This window comes from Heterodontus francisci, unplaced genomic scaffold, assembly GCF_036365525.1.
Source record: "Heterodontus francisci isolate sHetFra1 unplaced genomic scaffold, sHetFra1.hap1 HAP1_SCAFFOLD_1022, whole genome shotgun sequence".
Taxonomy (NCBI): domain Eukaryota; kingdom Metazoa; phylum Chordata; class Chondrichthyes; order Heterodontiformes; family Heterodontidae; genus Heterodontus; species Heterodontus francisci.
Genome location: NW_027140683.1, coordinates 116,339 through 129,084, shown reverse-complemented (window position 1 = coordinate 129,084; position 12,746 = coordinate 116,339). Strand labels below are relative to the sequence as shown.

At 54.8% G+C, this 12,746-nt stretch overlaps 1 protein-coding gene across 1 annotated transcript; it reads right to left on the bottom strand.

Annotated features, from left to right (window-relative positions):
• Positions 1-9,043: 9,043 nt before the first annotated feature.
• On the bottom strand, positions 9,044-10,923 carry LOC137360495 (cdc42 effector protein 5-like). Its single transcript, XM_068025910.1, has 2 exons — positions 10,796-10,923; positions 9,044-10,346 (listed from the first exon to the last, which is right to left on the bottom strand). The coding sequence occupies exon 2, from the start codon at positions 9,685-9,687 to the stop codon at positions 9,061-9,063; it is 627 nt and encodes a 208-aa protein (XP_067882011.1). The 5' UTR covers positions 9,688-10,346; positions 10,796-10,923; the 3' UTR covers positions 9,044-9,060.
• Positions 10,924-12,746: the final 1,823 nt, after the last annotated feature.

Here is a 12,746-nt window from a genome sequence, read left to right as displayed (position 1 = left end):
ACTGAAGGAGCAGTGCACTGTCGGAGGGTCAGTACTGAGGGAGTGCTGCACTGTCGGAGGGTCAGTACTGAGGGACTGCTGCACTGTCGGAGGGTCAGTACTGAGGGAGTGCTGCACTGTCGGAGGGTCAGCACTGAAGGAGCAGTGCACTGTCGGAGGGTCAGTACTGAGGGAGCGCCGCACTGTCGGAGGGTCAGTACTGAGGGAGTGGCGCACTGTCGGAGGGTCAGTACTGAGGGAATACCGCACTGTCGGTGGGTCAATATTGAGGGATTGCTGCACTGTCGGAGAGTCAGTACTGAGGTAGTGCTGCACTGTCGGAGGGTCAGTACTGAGGGAGTGCCGCACTGTTGTTGGGTCAATATTGAGGGATTGCTGCACTGTCGGAGGGTCAGTAGTGTGGGAGTGCTGCACTGTCGGAGGGTCAGTACTGAGGGAGTGCTGCACTGTGGGAGAGTCAGTAATGAGGCAGTGCTGCACTGTCGGAGAGTCAGTACTGAGGGAGTGCCTCACTGTCGAAGAGTCAGTACTGAGGGAGTGCTGCACTGTCGGAGAGTCAGTACTGAGGGAGTGCCGCACTGTCGAAGAGTCAGTACTGAGGGAGTGCTGCACTGTCGGAGGGTCAGTACTGAGGGAGTGCTGCACTGTCGGTGAGTCAGTACTGAGGGAGTGCTGCACTGTCGGAGGGTCAGTACTGAGGGAGTGCCTCACTGTCGAAGAGTCAGTACTGAGGTAGTGCTGCACTGTCGAAGAGTCAGTACTGAGGGAGTGCTGCACTGTCGGAGGGTCAGTACTGAGGGATTGCTTCACTGTAGGAGGGTCAGTACTGAGGGAGTGACGCACTGTCAGAGGGTCAGTACTGAGGGAATACCTCACTGTCGGAGGGTCAGTACTGAGGGAGTGCCGCTCTGTCGGAGAGTCAGTACAGAGGGAGCGCCGCACATTCGGAGGGTCAGTGCTGAGGGATTGCTGCACTGACGGAGGGTCAGTACTGAGGGAGTGCTGCACTGTCGGAGGGTCAGTACTGAGGGAGCGGTGCACTGTCGAAGGGTCAGTACTGAGGGAGCGGTGCACTGTTGGAGGGTCAGTACTGAGGGAGCGCCGCACTGTCGGAGGGTCAGTACTGAGGGAGTGGCGCACTGTCGGAGGGTCAGTACTGAGGGAATACCGCACTGTCGGTGGGTCAATATTGAGGGATTGCTGCACTGTCGGAGAGTCAGTACTGAGGTAGTGCTGCACTGTCGGAGGGTCAGTACTGAGGGAGTGCCGCACTGTTGTTGGGTCAATATTGAGGGATTGCTGCACTGTCGGAGGGTCAGTAGTGAGGGAGTGCTGCACTGTCGGAGGGTCAGTACTGAGGGAGTGCTGCACTGTGGGAGAGTCAGTAATGAGGCAGTGCTGCACTGTCGGAGAGTCAGTACTGAGGGCGTGCCTCACTGTCGAAGAGTCAGTACTGAGGGAGTGCTGCACTGTCGGAGAGTCAGTACTGAGGGAGTGCCGCACTGTCGAAGAGTCAGTACTGAGGGATTGCTGCACTGTCGGAGAGTCAGTAATGAGGTAGTGCTGCACTGTCGGAGAGTCAGTACTGAGGGAGTGCCGCAATGTCGAAGAGTCAGTACTGAGGGAGTGCTGCACTGTCGGAGGGTCAGTACTGAGGGAGTGCCGCACTGTCGGAGGGTCAGTACTGAGGGAGCGCCACACTGTCGGAGGGTCAGTACTGAAGGAGTGCCGCACTATCGGAGGGTCAGTACTGAGGGAGCGGTGCACTGTCGGAGGGTCAGTACTGAGGGAGTGGTGCACTGTCGGACGGTCAGTACTGAGGGAGCGGTGCACTCTCGGAGGGTCAGTACTGAGGGAGTGCTGCACTGTCGGAGGGTCAGCACTGAAGGAGCAGTGCACTGTCGGAGGGTCAGTACTGAGGGAGTGCTGCACTGTCGGAGGGTCAGTACTGAGGGACTGCTGCACTGTCGGATGGTCAGTAATGAGGTAGTGCTGCACTGTCGGAGAGTCAGTACTGAGGGAGTGCCGCACTGTCGAAGAGTCAGTACTGAGGGAGTGCTGCACTGTCGGAGGGTCAGTACTGAGGGAGTGCCGCACTGTCGGAGAGTCAGTACTGAGGGAGTGCCGCACTGTCGAAGAGTCAGTACTGAGGGAGTGCTGCACTGTCGGAGAGTCAGTAATGAGGGGGTGCCTCACTGTCGAAGAGTCAGTACTGAGGTAGTGCTGCACTGTCAGAGGGTCAGTACTGAGGGAGTGCTGCACTGTCGGAGGGTCAGTACTGAGGGAGTGCCTCACTTTCGAAGAGTCAGTACTGAGGGAGTGCTGCACTGTCGGAGGGTCAGTACTGAGGGAGTGCCTCACTGTTGAAGAGTCTGTACTGAGGTAGTGCTGCACTGTCGAAGAGTCAGTACTGAGGTAGTGCTGCACTGTCGAAGAGTCAGTACTGAGGGAGTGCTGCACTGTTGGAGGGTCAGTACTGAGTTAGTGCCTCACTGTCGAAGAGTCAGTACTGAGGTAGTGCTGCACTGTCGGAGGGTCAGTACTGAGGGAGTGCCGCACTGTCGGAGGGTCAGTATTGAGGGTGCGCCGCACTTTCAGGGGGTCAGTACTGAGGGAGTGCTGCACTGTCGGAGGGTCAGTACTGAGGGATTGCTTCACTGGTCGATGGTCAGTACTGAGGGAGTGCCGCACTGTCGAAGAGTCAGTACTGAGGGAGTGCTGCACTGTCGGAGGGTCAGTACTGAGGGAGTGCTGCACTGTCGGAGAGTCAGTAATGAGGTAGTGCTGCACTGTCGGAGAGTCAGTACTGAGGGAGTGCCTCACTGTCGAAGAGCCAGTACTGAGGGAGTGCTGCACTGTCGGAGAGTCAGTACTGAGTGAGTGCCGCACTGTCGAAGAGTCAGTACTGAGGGAGTGCTGCACTGTCGGAGGGTCAGTACTGAGGGAGTGCTGCACTGTCGGAGGGTCAGTACTGAGGGAGTGCCGCACTGTTGTTGGGTCAATATTGAGGGATTGCTGCACTGTCGGAGAGTCAGTACTGAGGGATTGCTGCACTGTCGGCGGGTCAGTACTGAGGGAGTGCCTCACTGTTGAAGAGTCTGTACTGAGGTAGTGCTGCACTGTCGAAGAGTCAGTACTGAGGTAGTGCTGCACTGTCGAAGAGTCAGTACTGAGGGAGTGCTGCACTGTTGGAGTGTCAGTACTGAGGTAGTGCCTCACTGTCGAAGAGTCAGTACTGAGGTAGTGCTGCACTGTCGGAGGGTCAGTACTGAGGGAGTGCTGCACTGTCGGTGAGTCAGTACTGAGGGAGTGCTGCACTGTCGGAGGGTCAGTACTGAGGGAGTGCCTCACTGTCGAAGAGTCAGTACTGAGGGAGTGCTGCACTGTCGAAGAGTCAGTACTGAGGGAGTGCTGCACTGTCGGAGGGTCAGTACTGAGGGAGTGCCTCACTGTCGAAGAGTCAGTACTGAGGTAGTGCTGCACTGTCGGAGGGTCAGTACTGAGGGAGTGCTGCACTGTCGGAGGGTCAGTACTGAGGGAGTGCCTCACAGTCGAAGAGTCAGTTCTGATGGAGTGCTGCACTGTCGAAGAGTCAGTACTGAGGTAGTGCTGCACTGTCGAAGAGTCAGTACTGAGGGAGTGCTGCACTGACGAAGAGTCAGTACTGAGGTAGTGCTGCACTGTCGAAGAGTCAGTACTGAGGTAGTGCTGCACTGTCTAAGAGTCAGTACTGAGGGAGTGTTGCACTGTCGGAGGGTCAGTACTGAGGTAGTGCCTCACTGTCGAAGAGTCAGTACTGAGGTAGTGCTGCACTGTCGGAGGGTCAGTACTGAGGGAGTGCCGCACTGTCGGAGAGTCAGTACTGAGGGAGTGCTGCACTGTCGAAAAGTCAGTACTGAGGGATTGCTGCACTGTCGGAGAGTCAGTACTGAGGGAGTGCCGCACTGTCGAAGAGTCAGTACTGAGGGAGTGCTGCACTGTCGGAGAGTCAGTAATGAGGGAGTGCCTCACTGTCGAAGAGTCAGTACTGAGGTAGTGCTGCACTGTCAGAGGGTCAGTACTGAGGGAGTGCTGCACTGTCGGAGGGTCAGTACTGAGGGAGTGCCTCACTTTCGAAGAGTCAGTACTGAGGGAGTGCTGCACTGTCGGAGGGTTAGTACTGAGGGAGTGCCTCACTGTCGAAGAGTCAGCACTGAGGGAGTGCTGCACTGTCGAAGAGTCAGTACTGAGGGAGTGCTGCACTGTCGGAGGGTCAGTACTGAGGGAGTGCCTCACTGTCGAAGAGTCAGTACTGAGGTAGTGCTGCACTGTCGGAGGGTCAGTACTGAGGGAGTGCTGCACTGTCGGAGGGTCAGTACTGAGGGAGTGCCTCACAGTCGAAGAGTCAGTACTGATGGAGTGCTGCACTGTCGAAGAGTCAGTACTGAGGTAGTGCTGCACGGTCGAAGAGTCAGTACTGAGGGAGTGCTGCACTGTCGAAGAGTCAGTACTGTGGTAGTGCTGCACTGTCGAAGAGTCAGTACTGAGGTAGTGCTGCACTGTCTAAGAGTCAGTACTGAGGGAGTGCTGCACTGTCGGAGGGTCAGTACTGAGGTAGTGCCTCACTGTCGAAGAGTCAGTACTGAGGTAGTGCTGCACTGTCGGAGGGTCAGTACTGAGGGAGTGCCGCACTGTCGGAGAGTCAGTACTGAGGGAGTGCTGCACTGTCGAAAAGTCAGTACTGAGGGAGTGCTGCACTGTCGGAGGGTCAGTACTGAGGGAGTGCTGCACTGTCGGAGGGTCAGTACTGAGGGAGTGCTGCACTGTCGGAGGGTCAGTACTGAGGGAGTGCTGCACTGTCGGAGGGTCAGTACTGAGGGAGTGCTGCACTGTCGGAGGGTCAGTACTGAGGGAGTGCTGCACTGTCGGAGGGTCAGTACTGAGGTAGTGCTGCACTGTCGGAGGGTCAGTACTGAGGAAGTGCTGCACTGTCGAAGAGTCAGTACTGAGGGAGTGCTGCACTGTCGGAGGGTCAGTACTGAGGGAGTGCTGCACTGTGGAAGAGTCTGTACTGAGGGAGTGCCTCACTGTCGAAGAGTCAGTACTGAGGGAGTGCTGCACTGTCGGAGGGTCAGTACTGAGGGAGTGCTGCACTGTCGGAGGGTCAGTACTGAGGGAGTGCTGCACTGTCGGAGGGTCAGTACTGAGGGAGTTCTGCACTGTCGGAGGGTCAGTACTGAGGGAGTGCCTCACTGTCGAAGAGTCAGTACTGAGGAAGTTCTGCACTGTCGAAGAGTCAGTACTGAGGGAGTGCCTCACTGTCGTAGAGTCAGTACTGAGGGAGTGCTGTACTGTCGGAGGGTCAGTACTGAGGGAGTGCCTCACTGTCGAAGAGTCAGTACTGAAGGAGTGCTGCACTGTCGGAGGGTCAGTACTGAGGGAGTGCCTCACTGTCGAAGAGTCAGTACTGAGGGAGTGCCTCACTGTCGAAGAGTCAGTACTGAGGGAGTGCCTCACTGTCGAAGAATCAGTACTGAATATAACATTCGAGACCGGCTGTTCAGTGGTGTTGTCAGGAAATCTGGAACTCTCTGTCGCAGAAAGACATTGCTGCAGGAGGTCAATTCGAAATTTCAAACATCACATTGATAGATTTTTGTTCAGCACGGTGATCGGCCTCCTCCTGTTCCTGTGCAACTGACTCGAGGGGGGCTGAATGGGATCCTCCTCTTCCTGTGTAACAGACTCGAGTGGGGCTGAATGGGCCTCATCCTGTTCCTGTGTAACCGACTCGAGGGGGGCTGAATGGGCCTCCTCCTCTTCCTGTGTAACGGACTCGAGTGGGGCTGAATGGGATCCTCCTGTTTCTGTGTAACAGGCTCGAGGGGGGCTGAATGGGATCGTCCTGTTCCTGTGTAACAGACTCGAGTAGGGCTGAATGGGATCGTCCTGTTCCTGTGTAACAGACTCGAGGGGGGCTGAATGGGATCCTCCTGTTTCTGTGTAACAGACTCGAAGGGGGCTGAATGGTCTTCCTGCTCTTCCTGTGTAACAGACTCGAGGGGGGCTGAATGGGATCCTCCTGTTTCTGTGTAACAGACTCGAAGGGGGCTGAATGGTCTTCCTGCTCTTCCTGTGTAACAGACTCAAGGGGGGCTGAATGGGATCCTCCTGTTCCTGTGTAACAGACTCGAGGGGGGCTGAATGGGATCCTCCTGTTCCTGTGTAACAGACTCGAGGGGGGCTGAATGGGATCCTCCTGTTCCTGTGTAACAGACTCGAGGGGGCTGAATGTGCTTCCTCCTGTTCCTGTGTAACAGACTCGAGAGGGGGGCTGAATGGAATCCTCCTGTTCCTGTGTAACAGACTCGAGGGGGGCTGAATGTGCTTCCTCCTGTTCCTGTGTAACAGACTCGAGAGGGGGGCTGAATGGAATCCTCCTGTTCCTGTGTAACAGACTCGAGGGGGGCTGAATGGGATCCTCCTGTTCCTGTGTAACAGACTCGAAGGGGGGCTGAATGGGCCTCCCCCTGTTCCTGTGTAACAGGCTCGAGCGGAGCTGAATGGGATCCTCCTGTTCCTGTGTAACAGACTCGAGGGGGTGCTGAATGGGCCTCCTCCTGTTCCTGTGTAACAGGCTCGAGGGGGGCTGAATGGGCCTCCTCCTGTTCCTGTGTAACAGACTCGAGCGGGGGCTGAATGGGATCCTCCTGTTCCTGTGTAACAGACTCGAGGGGGGCTGAATGGGATCCTCCTGTTCCTGTGTAACAGACTCGAGGGGGCTGAATGTGCTTCCTCCTGTTCCTGTGTAACAGACTCGAGAGGGGGGCTGAATGGAATCCTCCTGTTCCTGTGTAACAGACTCGAGGGGGGCTGAATGTGCTTCCTCCTGTTCCTGTGTAACAGACTCGAGAGGGGGGCTGAATGGAATCCTCCTGTTCCTGTGTAACAGACTCGAGGGGGGCTGAATGGGATCCTCCTGTTCCTGTGTAACAGACTCGAAGGGGGGCTGAATGGGCCTCCCCCTGTTCCTGTGTAACAGGCTCGAGCGGAGCTGAATGGGATCCTCCTGTTCCTGTGTAACAGACTCGAGGGGGTGCTGAATGGGCCTCCTCCTGTTCCTGTGTAACAGGCTCGAGGGGGGCTGAATGGGCCTCCTCCTGTTCCTGTGTAACAGGCTCGAGCGGAGCTGAATGGGCCTCCTCCTGTTCCTGTGTAACAGACTCGAGCGGGGGCTGAATGGGCCTCCTCCTGTTCCTGTGTAACAGGCTCGAGCGGAGCTGAATGGGATCCTCCTGTTCCTGTGTAACAGTTCTGCAATGCCTCCTGTGTTGAATAGTTGGGTTGCAATCACACCGGGAGTTTTGGTGCCAATCAAACACTGATTTAGAGATTGCTGAGCCATATATTAATAGTTTTTTTTTAAAAAACCCAGAAATTTAATGTACAAGATACACTGTTAAAATTATAAACAAGATTGTCGCAGATCTATAAAAGGCACAGTCCAAAAACCGTCAATGTATATCAAAAATACAAATGCATCAGAAAATGATCAGGAACCACTGTCCCCATCAAACACACCCAGGACAGGTACAATACGGGGGTTAGATACAGAGTAAATCTCCCTCTACACTGTCCCCATCAAACACTCCCAGGACAGGTACAGTACGGGGGTTAGATACAGAGTAAATCTCCCTCTCCACTGTCCCCATCAAACACTCCCAGGACAGGTACAGTACAGGGGTTAGATACAGAGTAAATCTCCCTCTACACTGTCCCCCATCAAACACACCCAGGACAGGTACAATACAGGGGTTAGATACAGAGTAAATCTCCCTCTACTCTGTCCCCCATCAAACACACCCAGGACAGGTACAATACGGGGGTTAGATACAGAGTAAATCTCCCTCTACACTGTCCCCATCAAACACTCCCAGGACAGGTACAGTACGGGGGTTAGATACAGAGTAAATCTCCCTCTCCACTGTCCCCATCAAACACTCCCAGGACAGGTACAGTACAGGGGTTAGATACAGAGTAAATCTCCCTCTACACTGTCCCCCATCAAACACACCCAGGACAGGTACAATACAGGGGTTAGATACAGAGTAAATCTCCCTCTACTCTGTCCCCCATCAAACACTCCCAGGTCAGGTACAGTACGGGGGTTAGATACAGAGTAAATCTCCCTCTACACTGTCCTCCTCAAACACTCCCAGGACAGGTACAGTACGGGGGTTAGATACAGAGTAAATCTCCCTCTACACTGTCCCCATCAAACACTCCCAGGACAGATACAGCACGGAGTTAGATACAGAGTAAATCTCCCTCTGTCCTGTTGCAGTGAGCTTGGGCCTGAAACCAAATTCAGCTCTGCCTCGATTACGGATCTCAGTGGTCCTTCTGGAGAACGTATCAAAATAGGAGAAAAATAAATAAAGTGTAGCCGCCCCTTTAAAAGGCGGTGACTGCCTTTAACCATTCTAGTCTATGGGAATGAGGTGATCGGGGGCGGGGGAAAAAGGGGTTGACTCCACATCCCAGAGATGATAGTGTAGTGATGGCCGGAGGAAGGGAGAGGGTGAGAGGGGGGAGGGGAGGGGTGATGAGAGGAGGGATGGAGGGAGGAAGAGAGGGAGGGAGGAAGAGAGGAAGGGAGGGAGGAGGGAGGAGGGAAGGGGGAGGGAGAGGGGGTTAGGTGCAGGAGTGGGAAAGAGGGGCGAGGTGTGAGGGGGGAGAGGTTGGGGGAGGGGGAAAGTGGGAGCGAGAGGGGGAGGAGAGCGGAGGGTTAGGGGTGGAGGAGAGAGGGGGAGGGGTGGAGAAGAGAAGGGGAGGGGGTGTGTGGAGAGGGAGGGGGAGAGAGTTAGTTGGGGAGGGAGGAGGGAGGGAGAGGGAGTGAAGGGAGGGGGAGGGAGAAGGGGGATGGGGACGAGGGGGAGAGTGGAGGTGGGATGGAGGAGGGAGGGAGAGGGTGATGGGGGGGAGTGAGAAGGAGTTGGAGGGGTCAAGAGGGAGGGGGAGGGAGAAAGGGGATGGGGACGATGGGGAGAGGGGAGGTGGGATGGAGGAGGGAGGGGGATCCTACACACGGATCTCATCATCCTCCTCGTCCTCCTCAAAGCTGAAGCTGGCCCCGTCCTCCTCATCGTCTTCTTCCTGGTGGAGTGAGGGGCTCCTGGCCCTGGACCCCTCCCCCGCCTCAGTCCTGGCCTCAGCCGCCCAGTGGCCAGGGACGTCCCGGGCCAAGCCCGGGGAGGCCAACCCAGGCGGGTGTCCCGTCTCCATGATGCCCAGGACGTCGCCCAGCATGGACGGCCCCAGGTCCACATGGAAGGAGAGCACCGACTCGGCGTGCCTCATACCCTCCGGGGGAGGCGGGGCCTCGGCGACGGGCGAGACCTCCCGGGGCGGCCTGTCTGCAGAGGTCGGCCCGGCCTCTTCCGCCTCCACCTGCTCCTCGGGCAGGGCGCGGAGCCGGCCCTCCTGCTCCTGAGAGCCCTCGACGCCCCTCCCATCCCCCTCATCTGCCTTCGAGGGCCCGTGCTTACTGAGGAAGGAGGTGTCCCCAAAGGCGTCGCCCCCTCTGCCCACGTGCATGGTGTGGCGGAAATCCCCCAGTGGGGCACTGATCATCTCGCGGGTTAGATCCAGGCGCGAACGGCGCTTGGCATGGGGCCCGTTGGGCACCAGCTGCTTCAAGATGGGCATCCTGTGGGCGTGCGCGGAGATTCTGGCCTGCAACGTGGACAATAGACAGAACTCTGTCTTAATTTATCCCCCTTGTATATATCTCTATCTCACAAAAACTGCTCAGTGTCCTTCAGGCCTTATGATTACGAGGAGGTTTCAACTGGCGTGCTGGCGTAGAACAGGCAAAGGATGCCAGGCGAACCTCTCCGAGGCACAGTTCCCCCGCTCGGACTGGCTATATCTCAACGCAGTCCGAGTATCCCGCTCTGTCCGCAGTTGCTGTATCCGCACACGGGTCCTTCCCGCTCTGTGTGCGTCTGGTTTCTCCCTTCTACAATGGTCAGACAACTGGTCGTGAGAGGCAGTTCAAGACGTGACAATTTTAACCCTCTTCCGCCCGCCCGCCCACCCCTGACCCCGTCGACACACAAAAAAAGGCACCTCGCCGATAGTCTCCAGCGAGCAGTGATCATCTATTCCAGTCCCCCAGTAACCCCCCCAGAATTCCACTTTCAGAGTCTCCGAAAGTTTGGCCAAACTTTTCCCGAAGTTTTCCTGCCGGCGGGAGTTCTGTCCGAGCCTGGGATCTTGCTCGCTCTTTCGCTTCCTCTCTCTCTCTTTCTCTCTCTCTCCCTCGCCACAGGGCCGGGTGTGACTCCGGGTCACATCCTGCTTACCTGCAAGTAACACACAGACTCAGAAAGAGAGACATTCCCAACACACACACACACACACACACACACAGCAATCTTTTAACATGTCTGAGACTTAAAACTGGAAATCGGAATGAGATGCAAATGACACAACGTTTGTCCTCAAATAGTTTCCTCGCCCCACCCCTTCTTTCCCAGATTTCCTATTCCCAACGCTGGCTTTCTCTCTCTCTCTCTCCCCCTCCCCACTTCAATCCTTTTCCAACCCATGAGATGGGATGAGACAGCATTGTGAAAAAAAGGCACACCATGGAGAACCCATATGTACCGATTCCCAGATTCTTCCAAAGGGCCTCAATCTGTCGCAGAATAAACTTTCACTAAACTTCTGACCCACTTTACAAAACTTTTCTTCACAAGTTTAACTACACTCTCTCTCTCTCGACTCCACACCCTCTCCCAAACTCACTCACCCACAACAGCAGCCAATTCCTCTCCAGCTTCAGAAATTCCCACATTTTTCGGTGCTCTCTCTCTCTCTCTCTCTTTCTCTCTCTCACTTCCTTATGGATTTCACACAGGAAAAGTTAACCCTGTCCTTCCTCCTTGACGTGGCAGGAACATCAACACTTCCTGTTCTGCTCTGATTTACGCCCTTTAATTCTGGAATGCAGGAACCCAGACCACATAAACAAACACAGGGCACGCACGCACACACTCACACACACACACACACACTCACACACTCACACACACTCACACACACACACTCTCACACACACACACACTCACACACACACACACACGCACACGCACACGCACACACACACACCCGACTGGTTACACAACATGCAATGCCTTTGCGTTATTTTGTGCCCTTGGACAAATGCTGCCTGACTCGCTGGAGTTGTTTCTTGTGGATGTGTTCGCAGAGAGGGTTGATGAGAGTCAGGCGGTGTACAGGGACGTCCGAAAGGCTTTCGACAAAGTGTCGCATGACAGGCTTGTCAGCACGGTCACAGCCCTCGGAATAAACAGGAAACGGAGAGTAGCGGTGAGCGGCTGCTTTTCGGACTGGAGGAAGGTGTGCGGTAGGGGTTCCCTGGGGCTCGGCGCAGGGACCCCTGCGTTTCCTTGACAAATATTAATGACCTAGATCCGGGTGCGCGGGGCACAACGTCAACATTTGCGGAAACACTTGAAAGTGCTGTGAACCGTGAGGGGGATAGTGATAAGCTTCGAGAGGATATTGAAAGGCTGGTAGACTGGGCAGGCAAGTGGCAGATGAAGTTTAACTAGGAAAAGTGTGAAGTGATTCATTTTGGTAAGACGAATGAGGAGAGGCAATGTAAAATAAAGGGTACAATTTGAAAGGGGGTGCAGGAGCAGAGAGCCCTAGGGGTAGATCTGAACAAATCATTGAAGGTGACAGGGCATAGAGTCACAGTCATAGAGTTATACAGCACAGAAACAGGCCGTTCGGCCCATCGTGTCTGTGTCCACCATCAAGCACCTATCTATTCTAATCCCATTTTCCAGCCCTTGGCCCGTATTCTTGTATGCTATGGCGTTTCAAGTGCTCATCTAAATACTTCTTAACTGTTGTGAGGGTTCCTGCCTCCACCAACCCCTTCAGGCAGTGCGTTCCAGATTCCAACCACCCTCCGGGTGAAAAAAAAAACTCAAATTCCCTCTAAACCTCCTGCCCCTTACCTTAAATCAATGCCCCCTGGTTACTGACCTCTCTGCTAAGGGAAAAGTTTCTTTTTATCTAACCTATCAATGCCCCTCATAATTTTGTATACCTCAATCAGGTCCCCCCCTCAGCCTTCTCTGCTCTAAGGAAAACAACCCTAGCCTTTTCAGTCTCTCTTCATAGCTGAAATGCTCCAGCCCAGGCAACATCCTGGTGAATCTCCTCTGCACCCTCCCCAGTGCAATCACATCCTTCCTATAGTGTGGTGCCCAGAACTGTACACAGTACTCCAGCTGTGGCTAAACCAGTGTTTTATACAGATCCATCATAATCTTCCTGCTCTTATATTCTATGCCTCGGCTAATAAAGGCAAGTATCCTATATGCCTTCCTAACCACCTTATCGACCTGTGCTGCTGCCTTCAGTGATCAATGGACAAGTACACCAAGGTCCCTCTGACCCTCTGTACTTCCTAGGGTCCTACCATCCATTGCATATTCCCTTGCCTTGTTAGTCCTCCCAAAATGCATCACCTCACACTTCTCAGGATTAAATTCCATTTGCCACTGCTCCGCCCATCATACCAGCCCATCTATATCGTCCTGTAATCTAAGACTTTCCTCCTCACTATTTACGACACCACCAATTTTCATGTCATCTATGCACTTACTGATCATACCTCCTATATTCACGTCTAAATCATTAATGTACACTACAAACAGCAAGGG